A 22486-nucleotide genomic window follows, 5' to 3' on the forward strand; every position below is an offset into this window, starting at 1 on the left:
TCATTTAAGGGACATCTAAATTGTTTTGAAATATTTTAAGGTAAACATTGACTATGTCAAACCCTTTGACTGTGTGGATCACAATAAGCTGTGGAAAATTCTGAAAGAGATGGGAATACCAGACCACCTGATCTGCCTCTTGAGAAATTTCTATGCAGGTCAGGAAGCAACAGTTAGAACTGGACATGGAACAACAGACTGGTTCCAAATAGGAAAAGGAGTATGTCAAGGCTGTATATTGTCACCCTGCTTATTTAACTTATATGCAGAGTACATCATGAGAAACGCTGGACTGGAAGAAACACAAGCTGGAATCAAGATTGCCGGGAGAAATATCAATAACCTCAGATATGCAGATGACACCACCCTTATGGCAGAAAGTGAAGAGGAACTAAAAAGCCTCTCGATGAAAGTGAAAGAGGAGAGTGAGAAAGTTGGCTTAAAGCTCAACATTCAGAAAACTAAGATCATGGCATCTGGTCCCATCACTTCATGGGAAATAGATGGGGAAACAGTGTCAGACTTTATTTTTTGGGGCTCCAAAATCACTGCAGATGGTGACTGCAGCCATGAAATTAAAAGATGCTTACTCCTTGGAAGGAAAGTTACGAGCAACCTAGATAGCATATTCAAAAGTAGAGACATTACTTTACCAACAAAGATCCATCTAGTCAAGGCTATGGATTTTCCCACTGGTCATGTATGGATGTGAAAGTTGGACTGTGAAGAAAGCTGAGCGCCGAAGAATTGATGCTTTTGAACTGTGGTATTGGAGAAGACTCTTGAGAGTCCCTTGGACTGCAAGGAGATCCAACCAGTCCATTCTAAAGGAGATCAGTCCTGGGTGTTCTTTGGAAGGACTGATGCTAAGGCTGAAACTCCAGTACTTTGGCCACCTCATGCGAAGAGCTGACTCATTGGAAAAGACTCTGATGCTGGGAGGGATTGGGGGCAGGAGGAGAAGGGGATGACAGAGGATGAGATGGCTGGATGGCATCACCGACTCGATGGACATGAGTTTGAGTGAACTCCGGGAGTTGGTGATGGACAGGGAGGCCTGGCGTGCTGCGATTCATGGGGTCGCAAAGAGTCTGACAAGACTGAGTGACTGAACTGAACTGAACTGAAGGTAAACATTCAGAATGGTAAAGTTTAATTTTATATCAGCAAATAAAAATTACATTTTGGACTTTATAAAATTCACATGCTTGTCTAATGATGTTTACTGTCCCTTATAGGTAACTCATTTAGTTGACTGATGGCTACACAGGTATAACAATATAGGTAATGCTTAAGAAGTAGTGAAATGGTAATAAAGAACATCACAAACTCAGGATATCAATACTGAATCAACAGCCTGTGTACATTATAAATGAAAACAAGAACGCTGGTCTCCAATAACCTCAGCTTTATGAATAAACTATAAGTCTTATGAATATACAAGTAGTAAAAGATTAAATGTTAAATATTGTGTCCTTGGATACTCATAAATTCTTTTGTGGGCATTGCCTATAAATGTCTTTATATTTTTAAAGACTATATTTCAAGTGTTCTAATATGCGAAGGAAGTCTGCATTTTTCTATAGTGTGTAATAGAAAAAAGAACTCTCAAGTACAATAATTTTCTAATAAATTTACTGCACTCTTAATGTAAACTACAACCCTCTCTCTTGAATCTCTCCAAGTTGCATGAAAATTATAAAATTTTTCTGTTTCAATAGGTAAACCTTGCTCCACTTAAGTCAGGGGGCCTGAGTCAACGGGCCAACAGTAATGGCATGGCCTGGGAACTTGTTAAAAATGTAGAATTTCAGGTCCCACCCAAAAGCTACTAAATGAGAATCTGCATTTTTAATTAGATACCCAAGTGATCGCATTACACATAAAAAACCAATTTAGGGTACTTCATTGATTGATCTAATTTTCTATAAATTAACCACATGATCTGATCTGAAACTAGTGAAGCTTTCCAGGGGTTCACTGGTAAAGAATCTGCCTGCCAATACAAAGGGACACAGGACATGTGGGTTCAATCCCTGGGTCAGGAAGATCCCCTGGAGGAGAAAATGGCAACCCACTCCAATATTCTTGCCTGGAGAATCCCCATGGACAGAGGAGCCTTGTGGGCTACAGACGACAGGGTCACAGAGTTGGACATGACTGAACGACTGAGTACTCATGCATGCAAACAAATAATATTTAAGTGTTCCACATGTATCCTTTATTTTAGCAATATTCAAGATTTAGTGTATAACAAAATCACCAAAGGAACTTTTTAAAAATGCAGATTTTCAAGTTTTTCCTCTCAGTTTAGAATTCAGTATGTCAAAGTCAGGCCTGCTTGCTCTAAACCACAGCTCTCCTGAACAGAATTAAAGTTAACAATATCAATCCTTTTAACAGCTCCAAATCATAGCAAGATACCTAACATATAAGAAAGTCACAATCAAACTGTTTCTGTTAAATTTTGAAACATTTAGAACCTTTTCAGAAATTATTAATCAAAGAATCAAACATTTGGCATTAAATGAGTCTGGTTCCATTCATGGAATCTGATGAGATTATTCCTTCCCCCATGCACCCATCCCCCAACAAAGGAATGCCGTTATTTCAGCCACAGGATAACAAAATAATTTACTAGAGAACTTAAGAAATTGATACTGTCCCCACTGGAATTGACAACATTTGTACTAGAAAATAAAAGCAAAACATTACATAAAGGACGTATCTCTCAAGAGGTCTCAAACACAAGTGTATTCCAGAACCATCAGGAACCAATGGGAAAAACAAGGAATGCGATACTCCAATTACAGATCTTTAAGTTCAAAAAAGGAAAACCTCTTACACAGAACAAACAAGAACATCCCTGTGAGCAGCTTTCGGCCTGTGACCTGCTAGTTTCCAGTATCTGTACCAGCAGAGTTTTTCTAGTTTATTCTCCAGTGACATACCAGAGGGCATATTTTTAATTTGCTCATCTGGCTTATTTGGCAACTTGGGGGACCTAAGTTGTAGGTCAGATTTTACTTGCAGCAGCAAAACATGGTGATATACCAGGCTTGTAATCTATATCACCCTTATGAAGCCAAGTGGATCTTTAAAGACATAGTCAATAAGCTATAGCTATAAACTATGGGTTGGCATAGCCCCAATTTTTTCCTAACAATTTTTTTCATGGAGCCACATAAAAGATGTTCAGTTTGTAGATTTTTATTTTAAACTATACACTGTCTTCAGAGAAACAGCAATCAGAGTTTTTGTGGAGTAGCTGTCCACAAAAATACCTCACTAGTTGTTATGTATAAGTGAATAACACTAATCTACTTTGGTGCTTTGTTTCTGCACAATTATGAAAGACTTAAGAAGTCCAGAAGTACCACTGTTTCCAAATTCTATGTAGAGGTATCTCTATACTACAGCTTCTAAAATGAAAAACAGAGCTGTTCACATGTTCACTATGTACTTTTATTTTAAATACTAGCACAACAAACACGATGACATGACAGGACCATTATCTCAATTATACTGATAACATTCCTTGACAAGTTGGCTTATAATTTACATACATTATTTTTCAGGAACTATTTTAAATATTATTTTAAGATATATTGTAAAACACAAGTCTCAAATATATACCAGTTGCAAACATAATGTGCTTAGTTACTGTTTTCTTTGTTACTCAAATAAAATGATTTAAAGTTCCTCAAAATCATGTCCACTGGCATTCATGGTTTCAGGATGCATGACTCGTCCCATGAATAGGATTGTACCTGCATTGGGTAGGGAGTGAACAAAAAAGGAGTTGAAACAAAAGCTATTTATTTTCCTTCTTGCTTACAATTAGCAATGTTCTAAAGATAAGAATGTGAATAAATTATTGTCACTTAAAAAATCATTTGAACATTAGAAATTATCTGATAAAAATGCAGGAATATGTTTTCAGTTAACAAATGATTTCTTTTTGGCCATAAATAAAGTTCTGTTCTCACAACAGACTTACCTGTTCTCCTGTTCCTGATAAGAAAGAAAAATGGATGGTCGACAATAACTTGAGGATACAGCACAGCCATCCTGCTAATTGCAATCATTCCTGTAGCACAGAGAGAAAGTAATTACATGTCTGTGGAGATGCAGGGACTAATAAGCAATTTCTCCAAACCATCTATGTTCAGCACAAAGGTAATGATTTATACAAAGCAAGATTTTAAAGACTTTTAAAGAGAGAAAAATTGTAAATGAGCTAATATCTCTATTTGATCTTAAAGAAAAACAAATACGTACACACACATGTACACACACTCAGTTTCCTCCCATCACCCCACCGAAAACAGAGGTTAATTTATTCTGCCTATTACAAATTTTTATTCTCGGCCTCAGACAAATACTTATGGCTTTAATAAAATGACTTAAGGAAAATGGGAAAAAAACAAAAACAAAAAACCAAATACCCTCCTCCAGTTTTCCCCTCCCCCAGTTTCTTTATATTACCAAATCATCATTTATCTGAAATGGGGATTTTACATAGCAAGTCACCAGGCTTCTAGCAAGTGGCCAGAACAGCAGTGATTAAAGAGAAAATACAGCAGGGAGAGATTCAATGATGTTTCCTACAGCTGGGAAACTGAATTCCCTTGAGATCCTTATTGTGGGATAATCATTTTATACTTGCTGCAGGGTGATGTGTTGTCAGGAATAGGCCAAGATTAAATGATGTAAGATTTGAAGCTTTCTCGATGCCTGAGACTACTGTTTCTATTTCCTCCCCCAAACACCATTTTAACTGATGAGATCCTTGTAACGGGTAAATATATGTGGAGGTTAAAAATGTGTACAAACATGATGTGTTACATTTTACTAGAGAAGGGAAAAATCCTCCTAAAATTTGGTGATGGCTGTTGAACATGATATTGAAAAAAAACCAAACAAATAAACGAGAAAAGAAAAATCCTTCTTACTTAACTAAGGAAATCAGAATGTTCAAAATAATTAAGGACATTTACTGTTATTGTTGTTGGTTTTTTTTTTTTGGATGCATGATTTAGGTAAATTTTTTAAAATTTTCATTTAAAATTATTATTTTATTATTAACTTAAAATTTTGTATTGCATGCTATCATGTATGCTTGTTTGTGCATGCGCTTTTAAAAAAATCAAAGCTCTTCACTGACAAACTTAAGAACTAACTCCCACAAATAATTAAATAGAAAGAAAAATGTTTAACGGGGCAGCAGGGAAATATTTTAAATATCTAAATGGACAGCACAGCAGGAAAATCTATTCTGCATAGCTGACAGTCTCCTCCTGCCTCTCATTAGAGATGGGAGTTATTCTGTATGGGGCACTGAAATGAATGCATGTTTCATACCCTATTTGGAAAATCCTAGCACGTTCATCATTAGCTTGACTTCTAAGTGAGGGCAGCATCAGTTTTATGACTTGGTTCTAAAAATGACTCCCATTCCCCCACCCAAGACTGCTTTAAGAATACAAATCTAGAAAAGGTGAGATTTGGGAAGACCAGAGTTTGGCACCTGAGGCAGCAGCAGCTTCTGAGCCTTCTTCATTGACCTCTATGAAGCACTTGTGAATTGCTTTGGAAAGGAAAATCTCTTTGTTATCTGCCAAAAAAAAGAGAGAGATGACAGAAGCATTTTTTTTTTTTTTTTTGGTATCAGAGATAGGAAAGCACTTTACCCTTTACAGATCTGAAAAACATAAGTGACATAAGGTACTAATATAAAACATATGAGATACTGTTGTCAGATTACTTTTATGATTTGAGAGAACTGTTGAAGATGTATTTCCTGTTTTGTCTTTTATATTATATTCTCTTGCTAACTTTCTCCTCCATTTTATTGGTAATTTTCCCATCGTTTGTTCTGTATATTGCCAGGAAAAGCAAAACGTGGCTCTGTTTTTAATAACAATTTCAAATTAGTTCATAACTCAAGAAAAACTCTTTATCTGTTTCTCGCTAACTTGAAACTTAAAAACATAAAATGAAAATGGGTAGAAATCCACATATAACCTAAATAAGAAATTAAAAAAAAATCTAATCTCTGATTACTGTGATAATATAAATATCCTTGGCAAAGGAAAACAAACTTGACTTCTAGATTGTAGAAAAATGAACATATTAAAAAGTTATTTCCCATGCCAGTTAATTGGTTTATCTCAGGTTTCAAAAACACACTTTATCTTAAAGTCAGGCTAAATAACACTTTTAATATTAGGAGGGCTGTTTTTCCCTTTGAATTGTCTTTCTAGTTATGCTTACTTTTAAGTTGATGGCTGTTGTAGCTTGAATTTCGGAGAAGGCAATGGCACCCCACTCCAGTACTCTTGCCTGGAAAATCCTATGGACAGAGGGGCCTGGTAGGCTGCAGTCCCAGGGGTCGCTAAGAGTGGAACACGACTTAGCGACTTCACTTTCACTTTTCACTTTCATGCATTGGAGAAGAAAATGGCAACCCACTCCAGTGTTCTTGCCTGGAGAATCCCAGGGACGGGGAAGCCTGGTGGGCTGCCGTCTATGGGGTCTCACAGAGTCAGACATGACTGAAGTGACTTGGCAGTAGCAGCTTGAATTTGTTCTCTAAAATGCATATATTGAAGCTCTAACCCCCAAAATTTCATAATAGGACTGTATTTGGAAATTGCTGTTGTTGTTTAGTCGCTAAGTTGTGTCTTATTCTTTGTGACCCCATGGACTGTAGCCCATTGGGCTCCTCTGTCAATGAGATTTCCCAGGCAAGAATACTAGAGTGGGTTGCCATTTCCTTCTCCAGGGGATCTTCCCAACCCCAGGGTCAAACCCACGTTTCCTGCACAATTGTGCAAGCCAACTCCTTAAAATAAATCTCAATCTCTGTGTGTGTGTGTGTAAATGTGTATATAGACACAAATGCACCGAGCCATCTGTGTGTGTGTGTATCCATTCATCCTGTTGGATCTATTTTATCTGGAGAACCCTGACTAATACAACATGTGAAGACATAGAAGACGGCCATCTATAACTCAAAGAGAGAGCTCTTATAAGAAACCAACCCTGAAGACACCTTAATCTTGGACTTTCAGCCTCCACAACTATGATGAAATAAATGTCTGTTGTTTAAGCCACTCAGTCTGCAGTGCTTTGTTATGGGAGCCCTAGCAAATGATACAATACAACAGCATTCAGTCTTGGGCTTCCAACTTCTCTTCAAGATTAAAACAAAACAACCAGGAGGTACCTCAAATACAGAAAAAAGAAAAAGTAGCACAAGGAAGCAGAGAAAGGATTACTCAAGTTTGTACCTTTTTTTTTTTTTCATCCCAGGAGGTCTACTTCAAATTTAAGATAATTAGCTTTGTTGCTGATGCCGAGCACCACTCAGTAAAGGCAGAATTGATTTCCCATTAAACTGCTTAGTAGTACTTTCAAAAACACATAATTATCTGATACGGTTAGAAAATGATGTTAGACAACATTTTTGGTACACCTCTTGAAACGCTCCTGCTTGTTCTGAATAAGCCTCAAGACAAACTGGTAGCATCTCTGATCATACTTTTTAAAGATCTATTCCTTCTTCAGCTCATATTTAGCAATAAGATATAAGCCCTGCATTATGAAATAGTCCATCTCACATATTATGATATTTTCTTCTAGAATGCATTTGATAACTAGAAGAAAATTAGAAGGCATAAAGTTTTACATTAAACAAGTATAACTAGCTCTCTCAAATCCAGACAACTAGTCTTTTTTAGCAAATGAAAAGAAAAATATCAATTGCATTAACTAGTAAAAACAATTTAGTTGGCAAAACACTGAAATCCAAGAAAGTAAAATATATTAACTATTTAGTATTTAAATGGTGCTATATTATTTTCGGATTCTGCCGTCCGTTTTTATCAGCCTGCCAGTTAAGGCAGGCTCACACATCAATGGCCCTGAGTGTGAAAGAGGCAGCACCTAGGTAAAGAGTGTCCACAGAAGAGAATTTTTAAAAATCACAAAGAATACTGTGCATAATTTTCTGCATATAAATGTTAATCAACTTTGTGTGCTAAGTCAATTCAGCCACGTCTGACTCTTTGCAACTCTATGAACTGTAGCCTACCAGGCTCCTCCAACCATGGGATTTTTCAGGCAAGAATACTATAGTGGGTTGCCATTCCCTTCCCCAGGGGATCTTCCTGACGCAGGGATTAAACCTGCATCTCTTACATCTCCTGCACTGGCAGGCAGGTTCTTTACCACTAGCACCACCAGGGAAGCTTAATCAACTTTAAGGGATATAAAGTATTTACTATGCACTGTATCTGTTTATAATACACAATTTGGCAAATTCTGATAAATGCGTATATCTACGACCCCACTTCCACAAATAAGATAAAGAATATTTCCACCTCCCCTCAAAGTTTCTTGTGCTCCTTTATGTGGATAACTTTGAAATAGAAGATTTGCCATAAACTGGACAATTTTACAAACATACATAAATCAGAAAGTTGAATCAAGGAAAAATATAGAAAGTCTGAATAGTCCAATAAGCATTAAAATAGCTGAATCAGTAGACAGAATCTTCCCCAGACCTCAAAATTAAAGACTCCAAGCTTAGATGGTTTTCTAGGGAACTTTAACCAAATCTTATAGGAATAGATAGAATTTTCTGAGATAAAACTATTCCAGACTCTAGAAAGAGAATAAAAGCAATCTAAGTCATCTCTGGGTAGTCTTAACCTTGCTATTAAAATTAAACAAGTTCAGTTCAGTTGCTCAGTTATGTCCGACTCTTTGCGACCCCATGAACCGCAGCACGCCAGGCCTCCCTGTCCATCACCAGCTCCCGGACTCTACCCAAACCCATGTCCATTGAGTCGGTGATGCCATACTCTGTCATCCCCCATCTCCTCCTGCCCTCAATCTTTCCCAGCATCAGGGTCTTTTCCAATGAGTCAGTTCTTCGCATCAGGTGGCCAAAGTATTGGACATCAGTGGCCAAAGTATTCAACATCAGTCCTTCCAATGAACACCCAGGACTGATCTCCTTTAGGATGGACTGGTTGGATCTCCCTGCAGTCCAAGGGACTCTCAAGAGTCTTCTCCAACACCACAGTTCAAAAGCATCAATTCTTTGGCACCCAGCTTTCTTTATAGTCCAACTCTCACATCCATACATGACCACTGGAAAAACCATAGCCTTGACTAGATGGACCTTTGTTGACAAAGTAATGTCTCTGTTTTTTAATATGCTGTCTAGGTTGGGACTGTCTAAAAAAAGAAAATCATAGACCAAACTCACTTATTAACATGGAGGTAAAATTCTTTAAAATCAGAAAATTAAACCTAGAAGCATATACAAATCTTTTTTTAAAATGAGTTTCTGGGGATGTCAGCAGTTAAAACTGCTCTGCCTCCAGTTCCCATCACAAGCTTCCTCTGGGATGACCATCAAACACAAACCAATTTTTGCTACTCCCCTACTTAAACTGTTATCCTCTAACCTGCTAGCCCGCCCTCCCATCTCCCATTCAGTATATCACATACCTACATGCCTGCTCAGGATGCAGTATGAAGGCCTCCGTGAGGTTGACTCTGCCTCTTTCATTTAGCATTCTTCACTCTACACACTGTGTTCCAGATTTTTTGAACTGCAGTGGTTTGAGCATACCACACTTCATCACTTCTGTGTCTTTGTTTCCCTGGAAACTCTCTAAACCCTTGTACAGTCAGACACTAATCTTTTAAGGCTCAGCTTCCAGCCCTACCTGGGCTTTCCTGGTGGCTCAGAAGTAAAGAATTTGCCTGCAATGCAGAAGACCCGGGTTCAATCCTTGGGTCGGGAAGATCCCCTGGAGAAGGGAATGGCCACCCACTCCAGTATTCTTGCCTGGAAAATTTCATGGGCAGAGGAGCCTGGCAGGTGGGCTACAGTCTATAGAGTCGCAAAGAGTCAGACACAACTGAGCAGCTAACACTCACATTTTTCCCAACCCTACCAGGACTTTTCTGCTCTCCTCTGATTCCTACCCCCCATTAAAGTAGAACTAAGCACTTTCCCTCTGAACCCAGGATCTAATTCTATTTAAGCCTTCATAATATATCATATTTATACTGTTATCTCTCTCTTTCAGTGGATTTTCCACCTCCTTCAGGCAAGGATTGTGTCCTTCCTCTTAGCACCCCTGGCTTCTGGCATCTAGTGAGCCTAAGGGGCGAACTAACCTAAGTAGAGGGAGCTTTCTGGTAATGTGTAATTTACCAGTATTTAATTCAACATTTTGTTGTTGTTTAGTCATTAAATCGTATCTGATTCTTTTGCAACCCATGGACTGTGTAGCCTGCTCGGCTGCTCTACCACTGAGCCATCAGAGAAGTCCACAATCCAACATTTAGTAATTGTTGAATGAAAGAAAGAGAAAGTGTTAGTTGCTCAGTCGTGTCCAATTCTTTGTGACCCCATGGACTATATCCCGCCAGGCTCCTCTGTCCATGGGGATTCTCCAGGCAAGACTACTAAAGTGGGTAGCCATTCCCTTCTCCAGGGGATCTTCCCAATCCTGGGATCAAACCCGGTGTCCTGCATTGCAGGCTGATTTTTTACTGTTTGAGCCACTAGGAAAGCCCAAATGAAAGGGGTTAATTATTTCATATATTAATAGTAAGACCGTGGGTATTGTCACTCTACAGGTAGTGTCACTCTACAGGCCCCACAATTCTGTTCACAATTATGGCTATAGAGTTTATTCTTATAATAAATAAAACATATGACACTAATTCAGAGTAGATGGAAAACAGTCCCAGAGAGACAGAAAGAATACAAAGACCTCACACACACTAGAAGACTTAGAAAATCTAACTGAGTGGAAGAGCAAAGGGAATGTGACTCAACAACCAATGTTATCATATATATTTCAAAGACAGCAAATAAAGATTGAAACCAATGTCCCAACCCCACCAGAGACAGCAGGCTTCTGCAGTTGTAAACAAGATCTCAGGACACTTAACCTTGAGAGAAATGCCACCTCTTTGGATGTACAAGTAGGAGAGAACATGTAAAAAGTGAGAAATCACATCATGAATACTGAGTTTTTCTTTTGGGACAAACTTCAAGCAGTTACATTGAAATAAAATATAAGCTGTAAGTGGCTTAAGAAAGAGTATGCTGCTAGCACATCACAGAAGGAGATAAGGTCATGCAGGAATACAGGCAAGTTCATAGCTTCTGTGTTTGCCCTCCAATATTGCTCATCCTTGTGTAATTATGTGTCAATCAAGGCCATCTTTCCTACTAGGCCAGACACTTATTCCCTGAGGGCCTGGACCTTCCTGTGCTATTCATCTTCTGTCTCAATCCCCAATTTCAGGCACACTGCCAGCCACTCAGGTATTTGAGGAATCATTATGTGAGGGGAGTTAAAAGAGATTCACACTGATGAGTTTATCTTATTGCTTAGAGAAAAGATAACTGTTCTCTAAAAATGGAAATAAAGAAACCATTGGGAAATAGACACACCAAAAAAAAAAAAAAAGAAATCCACACACTGTTCCCAAGCAGTCTTCCGGTCACTGCAGACACTGCTGCCAAATAACTGGTCCTTCTTTTCTCTGGGCAGCATGGTGCAAGGCTTTTCACAATGGATGAGATGGGAACAGGGCCAGCAAACCCTAGATCCCCCAGAGAAGAGCTGGGAGATAATACAAGCTTTCCCCAAAAAAGCAGAGCAAAATACTAAGGTATTCATTCAGCCGCAGAGCAAATATTTATCGAGTACCTTGCTTGCATGAGGTGTTGTTCAGGGCACCAGAGGCTCTGAGTGTCTGCGATGGACATATGCTGGCAGGCTAGCCTTCATACGGGAGGATGCCTCTACTTCCTTCGTGGCACTGTTCCTAAACAGTCAATTTAAATAGATTGCTGCGTCACCAAGGACAGGCTTAAAATAACAAATGAACGGAGTTCCATAACAGAACCCTGGGGTACCAAAAACGTCTCTGTCTCTGTAATTTAGCTGCTAAAATATTTTGAGCTTCAGGCCCACCCACGACCTTTAGAAAGGTTTTAAGAATCTGAGCTCCTTCAAGGTGGGAATAGTGTTTGCTTGTTTATTTTTCCACATAGATTTTGTGATAGACCAGCAAATATTCATTTATGTATTCACTCATTCACTTAGTCATGTACTGAGCACCTGTGTGCCTGATATTGTTGATGAACTGGGTATGCTGCTGCTGCTGCTGCTAAGTCGCTTCAGTTGTGTCCGACTCTGTGCGACCCCATAAACGGCAGCCCACCAGGCTCCCCCGTCCCTGGGATTCTCCAGGCAAGAATACTGTAGTGGGTTGCCATTTCCTTCTCCAGTGCATGAAAGTGAAAAGTGAAAGTGAAGTCCCTCAGTCGTATCCGACTCTTCGAGACCCCATGGACTGGGTATACTATGATGCACTAAATAGTTCCTTCCTGGGAGGGAAAGCAGACATTAAATGAATGCATGCTCAGTCGCTCAGTTGTGTCCAACTCTTTGCGACTCCATGCAACCCTGCCAGGCTCCTCTGTCCATGGGGTTTACCAGGAAAGAATACTGGAGTGGGTGGCCATTTCCTACATCAGGGGATTTTCCTGACCCAGGGATTGAACCCACATCTCCTGCATTATCTACATTAGCAGGAAGATTCTTTACACTTTCACTTTACTTTTTACCACTGAGTCACCTCAGAAGTCCAGACATTAAATAACAAGGATGATTTTTAAAAAAGAGAATCAATGAAAGACCACAGTTTCAGGGTATATTAAGTATAAGAAATAAGGTAAAGTGATGGGTTAGCTGTGACTAGGGCAGGTAAGAGGAACTTCCTGATATCAGATGTTAAGAAAGGCTTGTCTAAGGAGATTAATTTGAGCTGAGACCTAAAGAATACAGAGGAGTCAGCGCTGGACAGACTTGAAGGCAGAGTTTCTGGTAAAATGGGAGAAAGGCTAGTGCAATGCAGATACAAGCCAGGTGTGTTCAAGGACCCAGAAAAGGCCTGTGTGACTGGAGCATGGGGAGCGAGGAGGGCCAGAGCCTCGAGAGAAGCCCCCAGCTTGGAGCAAGGCAGGGCCCAGGATCATCTCCTAAGGGCTTGCTCCCATCCAGCATCTATCCTGCTTCCCACATTGTATTGGGCTCTGAGGACAGAAAGACATCTGTGACACATTCTGACAGCTTCTGAGGAGCTCCTGGCTTAGTGACAGGTAAGAGAACAAACAATCTAAAGAAAAGTAGAACTCTGATAGCACTTTGCACTATCAGAGTTCAGATGACGGAGAGAAAAACCATCTAGGAAGGGAATGATGTCCAGGAAGCTGCTCAGGGATGGTGACATATGAACTGGTTCTTGAAGAATAAGTAGAAGAGTGAAAGCTGGAGAAGGGGACAAGGCCATTCCCAAGTCAGGAATTATATTTGCAAGGTGAGAGGAGCAGTGGTGATGACCTGAAAGTCCAACTGAAGCCGGGGCTATAGGAGGAGGGAAGTGGCAGGGAATGTGCTCGATCTTAAGAGCTTGGATCATGATGCTAGAGAGCCTGGGGTTCGTTCAGAAGGAACAGGACACGACTGCTCTGATTTTAGCAGATACCTGCGGCAGCAGCTGGAAAGCGTGAATTGGATGAGCAATCAGCTGGGGGCAAGAAGATCAACTTTGTCAGCTGTTGCAACAGTCCAGGCAAAAAAGTAGGGGGAGAAGTGGAATTATGGTTTCAGTTGGAACCATAGCTGGAAGAGAAAGGCAGCCCTCTGACTTACAGGCAGAAGAAGAAAGAGAACAAACAAGGGCAGGTTGTAAGAGTCAGTACAGCACAAATCCACATACTTGAGTCTGACCTGAATACGGCTTTTGCTGTGTCTTCTTAATTCCTTTATTTTATTGGGTCCTTTATTAAAGCTCATACTTTGTGCTGAAGGATTTAGTACTCTCTTTCTCTTTCCCCTTACACCTTCCAAGAGGATTATCTATTAATCCAAATGCTGACATTCATTTCCATTACAAAAATAGCCCTACTCTATAACCGGATCCTCACTGCAACTAGATGAGCATTTAAATACAGCCTGAGAAGAAAATGATTCTCAGCACTCTCTAGGTTCCATGTTTATTATATGAGTCTTTACTATGTTTTATGTTAATGGAATTTAGCGTCAAAAGTAATGGACATCAAACTGAGGTGAAAAAATAAACACCACAGATACAGAGCATCTCATCTTATTTGTTCTTTCATTCAGACAGTACAAAGCAGAAAGCAATAGTGCTGGGTGCCTCTTAAACACACATAAGGATCAATTTGGGGGAGCTTAAATTCTGGCAGGGGATACCTAATACATAAATAATTTTAGGAGATTAGACATGATATGTGACATAAGAAAAATAAGAGAATATTGTAGTAGTTAAGGAGTGGTAGCTTTTGGTTGGTATAATCATGGTGACTTATTAAAGTTAGGGATATCTGACCTGAGGCTCAGTTCAAAAGATATTTCAGGTGGGAGAGATTTCATAATGATGGGGTGCTGGGGGGATGTGGGGTGCCGAGCGAGTGTTCAGTTTGGCTGGAGCACAGGCTGTCTGTAAGGAATCAGATGGAGCTGAGGCTGGAGGGAGCTGAGGCCTGAATGTCCTGATGAGAAGTGTGGATAGTGCACGGCAGACTGAAGGGACACTTTGAACAGGAACTGGAATGATCTGAGAGTGAGTTTTAAGGCGATTAATCTTGGCAGTGGTAGATAAGACAGATTAGATGGAAGAGAGATTGGAAACCGTTTAGGAGGCTATTGAAATAGTCTAGGGCAGCAGTAATGAGAGTCTGAAATGAAAGTAGATGCTATGGAACAGAAAATGAAAGAGTGGATTCAAGGGGTCTTAGCAAAGGACTCTCAAGTCACTCAGTTTTTCCAGAAGCAAGAGAATGTGAAGCAGGGTATTTTGTTGTTGCTGTTGTTCACTGCTAAATCACACTGACTATTTTTGAAGAAAGATAAAATTTTCATTACATGATTTAAAAATGTAACAGCATCCCAACAGTACCGAATTGTTTTCTGGGTGCTTTCAAATTTATAAATTCTGCTAATAATGTTATTTTTAAAAGATTTTCTTAGTTTTTAAGTGTGTGCGTGTACACCCGGTCATGTCTGATTCTCTGGGCCCCATAGACTGCAGCCTTCCAGGCTTCTTTGTCCATGGAATTTTCCAGGCAAGAATACTGGAGTGAGTTGCCATTTCCTTCTCAAGGGATCTTCCTGACCCAGGAATTAAACCTGCTTCTCTTATATCTCCTACTTTAGCAGGTAGATTCTTTACCAAAGAGTATTAAAGAAGTCATACATACACAAGGTAAATTTCCAAACCAAATACAGTGGCCTATGAAGTGAAAAGCCCTCTCTCACCTACAGCCTCTGTCCTTGAGGCAACCACTGCTATCATTTTCTAAGATAGTCATAATATTCTGCTCATTTAAAAGCTTAAATACATACTTATGAGGAGGTGGTCTAAGATGGTGATGGAGCAAAACCCTGAACTCTGCTTCCACAGACACCAAATCTACTGCTATGTATGGAACAATGACTGCTAGAAAAGAATGAATAAGCAGCTGACCAATGGGAGGGGTCACAATGAGTCAAAGGGCCTCATGGAGACAGGTAGGAGAGGCAGAGGATCAGTCTCACCAAAAATCCCACACCCTGGTGCAAAGACCCCCAGTAGGGAGGGATTTCTGGTCCAGAGCTACTCACCCAACCCTGCAGAGATGAGATCCCCAAATATCTGGCTTTGGAAACCTAAGGGGCTTATGTCCAGAGGACCCAGGGGCTGGGGAGACTTGAGACATTCCTTTTAAATGACACGGTCTCGCTTGTTCCAGAATTCAGCACAAAGACAGCAGTTAGAGAAGTGGCATGGATGAGTTCTGTGTTTGCTCTCTCCCTGTACCTTGCTTGCACAGGCTCAGCCTTGCTGGTCTTGGGTGTGCCCATTCCCAGAGCTCGTCCCCAGTCTTTCTAAAGGCAGGGGTGTGCCCTTCCCCCAGTGTTCTTCACCTGCATCACTAAAGCCAGGGAGTGAGCACAGTCCATTCAGGGAGGCCCCTTAATTGCCTGGTCCTTGTGGCCAGAGGGGTTTGCATTTCTGGCCACCCCCCCAAACTGTAACAACCAGAGAGACAGTTCTGTGAGGCTCCTACCCCCAGGGCACTGCATAGACAGTAAATTAAAACCACCTCAGTCTGCCTGCGAAAAAGGCTCATTGCCTTGTCCTGGAGCTTCAACCTGAGGGACAGGCTGCAGGTGTGTTTCCATGAACAGGTTACAGAGGCGCTCGCAGAGAATGCAGGCAGGAAGACACCCTCCTTCAGCCCTCTCTGGGCCTCACCACAACTTGCTGGTCCCTCCCCAGAAAGAAATTATTCACTCCCCTGAAGCCCTGATTTTTGCAAACTTTCACCCGGGGACACATTGAGATCTGGTCTGGAGATCAGCAGTGTTTGTAATTGTGGGCCCGCAGGGCTGCAGGGACTTGCATACCTTAAAAGCTACAGCCTGGGGCTTCCCTGGTGGCTCAGTGGTGAAGAATCCACCTGCCAGTGCAGGAGACAGGAGTTCGATCCCTGATCCTGGAAGATCCCACGTGCCACGGAGTAACAAATCCCATGAACCACAACTGTTGAGCCTGTGTTCCAGAGCCCACGAACTACAACTACTGAACTCTGTGCACCCTACAGCCCATTCTCTGCAACAAGAGAAGGCACTGCAATGAGAAGCCCGCCCACCACCACTAGAGACTAGCCCCTGCTCCCTGCAGTAGAAAAAAGCCCGCACGCAGCAGTGAAGACCCAGCACAGACAAAATTAAATAAATAAATAAAATTATTTTTTAAAAAAGAACCACTCTAAGATAAAACATTTTTGTCACTCTTCCCTTAATTAAGTCCAGCTGTTTATGTCTCTCTCCTCAAAAGTCTGTGTATCTCTTCAGAGCAGGTCAGGTCAGATCAGATCAGTCGTTCAGTTGTGTCCGACTCTTTGCGACCCCATGAATCGCAGCACGCCAGGCCTCCCTGTCCATCACCAACTCCCAGAGTTCACTGAGACTCACATCCATCGAGTCAGTGATGCCATCCAGCCATCTCATCCTCTGTCGTCCCCTTCTCCTCCTGCCCCCAATCCCTCCCAGCATCAGGGTCTTTTCCAATGAGTCAACTCTTCACATGAGGTGGCCAGAGTACTGGAGTTTCAGCTTTAGCATCATTCCTTCCAAAGAAATCCCAGGGCTGATCTCCTTCAAAATGGACTGGTTGGATCTCCTTGCAGTCCAAGGGACTCTCAAGAGTCTTCTTCAACACCACAGTTTAAAAGCATCAATTCTTCGGCACTCAGCCTTCTTCACGGTCCAACTCTCACATCCATACATGACCAGTGGAAAAACCATAGCCTTGACTAGATGGACCTTTGTTGGCAAAGTAATGTCTCTGCTTTTGAATATGCTATCTAGGTTGGTCATAACTTTCCTTCCAAGGAGTAAGCATCTTTTAATTTCATGGCTGCAGTCACCATCTGCAGTGATTTTGGAGCCCAGAAAAATAAAGTCTGACACTGTTTCCACTATTTCCCCATCTATTTCCCATGAAGTGATGGGACCGGATGCCATGATCTTAGCTTTCTGAATGTTGAGCTTTAAGCCAACTTTTTCACTCTCCTCTTTCACTTTCATCAAGAGGCTTTTTAGTTCCTCTTCACTTTCTGCCATAAGGGTGGTGTCATCTGCATATCTGAGGTCATTGATATTTCTCCTGGCAATCTTGATTCCAGCTTATGTTTCTTCCAGTCCAGCATTTCTCATGATGTACTCTGCATAGAAGTTAAATAAACAGGGTGACAATATACAGCCTTGACATACTCCTTTTCCTATTTGGAACCAGTCTGTTGTTCCATGTCCAGTTCTAACTGTTGCTTCCTGACCTGCATAGAAATTTCTCAAGAGGCAGGTCAGGTGGTCTGGTATTCCCATCTCTTTCAGAATTTTCCACAGTTTATTGTGATCCACACAGTCAAAGGTATAACATCATAATCATTTCTTCCTTTTTATGACTTAGTACTTTGCTCACCCTCTCTGCCTTACTAAGAGTTGTTAAATGAAAGGAATAGATGTGGCACTGAATATAATTAATTTGTATAACTTAAACACCATGAAATTTTCATTAAAGCAGAAAGTAGTAATCAAATACATGTTTATAATTTTCCTAGGTACTTGCAAGGATTACTAAGTGTCATAAACATTTTAATCAGCAAGGTTTTCATGTTATTTGGGGAAAAGAAGTATACATGTGAAAAGGACACCAACCACATAAGACAGAGCATATGGTGTCCCCAAAATGATGCAGGGAATAAATGCTATTGAATTTAGAGGAATGGAGACGCAAGTTTTATAGTTGTGTCACTAGAAGGTTTCTGAATTAATGATTTATAAGGTAATGTGTATATTTGTGAGAGAGAGAGGGAAAGAGAAAGAGAATGAAGAATGTATTACCTGGGGTGGCTGGTATGCCAGGATTTCCAAGACTCTGGCAAAACTGGAAATTTAAGAATCAAGGAATTCTCACTGAAAGCTTGAGAAGTTAACCTTAGATCAGTTATCCTGAAAATCTCAATTGGGTAGCATTTGAGGCCAATCCTGGATTTCTTACTGATATTTTAAGGAGTTAAATGATCCAAGAAATATAGCAGACAAGGTGGCCCCAGATAAACCTATTCTCTCCTTCTCTCCCTTGTTTTATCCTCTAGCAGATGTTTGTGTGTGCCCAATCAATTCAGTCATGTCCAATTATTTGTGACCCTATGTACTGCAGCCCACTAGGCTCCTCTGTCCATGGGATTCTTCAGGCAGGAATACTGGAGTGGGTTGCTATGCCCTTCTCCAGGGGATCGTCCCAATGCAGGGATTGAACCCGCATCTCGTACATCTCCTGCAATGCACCAGGGAAGCCTAGCAGATGTCTACTGTGTACCAACTATGTGTCAGCCCTGGGTCAAGTACTGGGAATGCCTCTGCAAGCAGGATGCTGAGACAAATTCAATGCTGATGGAGGCTTGTTCAAAGAGCAGAGACTTTCCACTATAGACTATATGAACTCCGAAAAAGACTAGTGTGATTTCAAATCTGCACTAATATGTACATTTATGCTCTACTGTCCCTGACAGTAAAGGCAATTAAATATTACCTTATAAACCTTCCAGATATGTGAAAAAATTTAAGCCACACTAATCACAATAATTGATTTGCCATTACAACGATACTCCCTCAGGACTGAAAAGCAGCAAATATTCTGTGTGTGCGAAATAACTGCCTAGATGTTTGGGTGAGACAGTGAGGAATATTTAATCAAACTGAAAATAGAGCCATGGTAAGAAAGCAAAATATAATTATCCAGTTGGAATTTGGCCAGTATAGCAGACAGATTATCTGAATTCCTAAGGAAAGGAGCGTAAGAACTTTAAATTATCCTATGCTTGAACCATGAATATATTTCTGACTCAAGTACAATGTACACATTACTTTCTGAATCTCCACCAGTCCTATCTTCTTGACAACCCTACTCAAAAGTTCAGAGCCCTAGGAGCCTGGATGTGAGCCATGAGGACCTTTCCTCAGGGAACATTCACTTCTCTCGTGAGGACAGGAACATTTATATAGTAGACATGTAGAAAAGTTCTATTAGTGTTTTGGGATGTAAGTTGTCTAAATGACGGGTAGAAGTTGTGGTATCGAATACATCAGTATCATCTCATTGCCAGAAGCTGAATGCTGGTTAGAAAACAAGCTTCCCAAGCCAAAACCTGGGAGGATAAAACCTTTTTTCATTGTAGACTCCTTGAGAAATTCTTGAAAGCTATGTACCTGCTATCTCTGCCCTGTCTCTCTTTCTTGTACACACACACACACATATATACGCATGCACCCCTATATGCAATTTCGGGGGGGACGCATCCACTTCTCTAAATTCAGTCCATGTTGAGAAGCTATTATTCACACTCCAGGTTGAGAAGCTATTATTCAGTCAGCTTGATTTTTCTATAGGTTGCTGCTTCAGGAGAGAAAAATCTAAATTCTTTCCTATAAACACATGAAAGGCTAAGGATTTTTTTTTTTTATCACCTCTACTCTCTCTATAGTTGGAGACTTTGATTCAATAAATTGCATATAAAGAAGCCCTACCTATTCAGCATCTTTTTTCTTGATATATATCTGTCTTTATCTCATCAGAAAAAGGATTATTTCCCATGTTCTATAGAAATAATAGAAAATAATTATCTAATCTAACTAAGACTTATACTCACAAGTGTCTTAGAATTGGCTGCTTTAAAGTATTTCCAAAAGAATTGTACATTTCTAAGTGCCTTAACAGTACTATTACTAATATGTTAATATTTTTATCCTGATCAAATTAGGAAATCAAATAATTTAACTGGTTGTTTTCCTGTGGGATATTTAAAATAAATTACTCAACAGCTAATACGCCAAGTATATTTGAAGCTATTTCTTCAAAACCACGGTTTTTTATTGAAGACTTAGGACAATATTTAGGAGAAGGCAATGGCAACCCACTCTAGTACTCTTGCCTGGAAAGTCCCATGGACAGAGGAGCCTGGTAGGCTGCAGTCCATGGGGTTGTGAAGAGTTGGACACGACTAAACGACTTCACTTTCACTTTTCACTTTTCTGCACTGGAGAAGGAAATGGCAACCCACTCCAGTGTTCTTGCCTGGAGAATCCCCGGGATGGGGGAGTCTGGTGGGCTGCCGTCTATGGGGTCGCACAGAGTCGGACACAGCTGAAGCGACTTAGCAGCAGCAGCAGCAGGACAATATTTACATCATCTCACAGGTATTCTTTTTAAAACATCTAGTTCTCACAGTGGGTACTCAGTTATCCTTTCTGCCTTCTTTCTTTCGCGTATGATTTATTATAGTAGTTTAGTTTAGTCGCTACGTTGTATCCGACTCTTGCGACCCCATGGACATGATTTATTATAACCAGATACATTGAGATATTCAATCAACACATCTATTGATTATCTACAAGGCATTTTGTCAGATGTTATGGGGAATTCAAAGATGTATAAGAGAGGTCTTCTGGAGAATATAATCTACTGTCAAAGATAAGACATGAATCAGAATAACAAATTTAGTGTTATGACTGTATTTATAATTTTCTTATAGAAGTTAAATATATTTGCTATATTTATCTGGCAATTGATAAATATATTTTACCTCAGAACTCTGTAATAAACAGAGGCTTCACCATCATCATTATAAAAAAGCTTTTTGGAATATTTTTTTTTAATTGATGTTTATTTCCTACCAGACAAGGCTGTCAGATTTGCATTTTTGATGAAAACTTCAGTTACTCCAAGAGCCTTCAAAACATCTTTTAAATCAATTTCCTGTTCCACTGTGAACCTGGAGAACATAGAGCGGAAGAAGTATTTAGTTACAGCATATTGTTACCTGGGACAAGAATAAAATGTTAGATATGTTGATTTTTTAAGAGTCTATTTTATAGAGGATAAATTATGCTAAAACTGGCTTTTGACTGCATGTAGCATTTGGTTATTATTGTAAAAAGAGGGAGTATTAAAAAGAATAACATAACAGAATAGTATTACATTAATAAATAGGGAGTCATGTTGGTCTTAATATGGAATCTCTTCCAAATCAATGCATTGTATCACCAATATTTCCAGTGAAAAATATGGACCAAATATGACTGTATTAATAAACAACCACAGTTTTTAAAAGCAAAGGCTTTTTATTAATTTTTTTATAAAATGTGAAAACAGCTGGTTAGTACTATTTCCTTTTAAAAATATTGTTGCCTTCTAATCAAAACAGATCATAAATATACAAGTTTTTAGGCAATGGGCTGTGTCCTTAAAAAGCTAAGTTTGTAATAGTCACTAAACGTTATACTAGCATCATTTCTGATTTTCTGGTTTTAAGAAGAATGACAAGAGAATGGTTGCTATAAACAGGAGTAATAATCAGGAGAAAACCAACAGACGAGTAAATGTATAGCAAACATATTAAACTAAGTACTAAATGTTGTCTATATCCAACAGTTTAACTTGCACTTAAACATTGTTTACTTTGATACCACAAAAAGCAGATAGTGACTGTGAAAATAAAAAGTGGGATGAGTAGGAAAATATACTGCAGAATATATTCAATGGCTTGAGTGAAATTTTAAAGTGTTTTCTGTGTATGCTTTGTCATTTATTTATTTGTTCATTTACTTATTGGTCACAGATGGAGCTTACTATACAATAGAAACTTTTCCAACAGTATAAAATAGATCAATAAAAACAGATTAATTTAAATATCACTACAGCCCTTTGAGGTAGCTCTTATTATCTGCAGTTAATATTAGAGGAAACTGAAGGGCAGAGAAATGAAATAACTTGATTAAGTTGTGATGGTGGTGGTTTAGTTAAT

At 39.8% G+C, this 22486-nt stretch overlaps 1 protein-coding gene across 3 annotated transcripts in view; it reads right to left on the reverse strand.

Annotated features, from left to right (window-relative positions):
* Nucleotides 1-3443: 3443 nt before the first annotated feature.
* SERPINI1 (serpin family I member 1) overlaps nt 3444-22486 on the reverse strand; it is an 83145-nt gene continuing 64102 nt past the window's right edge. For all 3 annotated transcript variants that reach the window (XM_019959902.2, XM_019959904.2, XM_019959909.2), the window contains exons 6-9: nt 21357-21454; nt 5531-5617; nt 4001-4090; nt 3444-3770 (exon numbers count right to left, since the gene is read on the reverse strand). In XM_019959902.2, coding sequence (XP_019815461.2) covers nt 3694-3770; nt 4001-4090; nt 5531-5617; nt 21357-21454 — 352 coding nt within the window. In that variant the 3' untranslated portion in view covers nt 3444-3693. The remainder of the gene's footprint in view (nt 3771-4000; nt 4091-5530; nt 5618-21356; nt 21455-22486) is intronic.

Source organism: Bos indicus, chromosome 1, assembly GCF_029378745.1.
Source record: "Bos indicus isolate NIAB-ARS_2022 breed Sahiwal x Tharparkar chromosome 1, NIAB-ARS_B.indTharparkar_mat_pri_1.0, whole genome shotgun sequence".
In the NCBI taxonomy this organism is placed as follows: Eukaryota; Metazoa; Chordata; class Mammalia; order Artiodactyla; family Bovidae; genus Bos; species Bos indicus.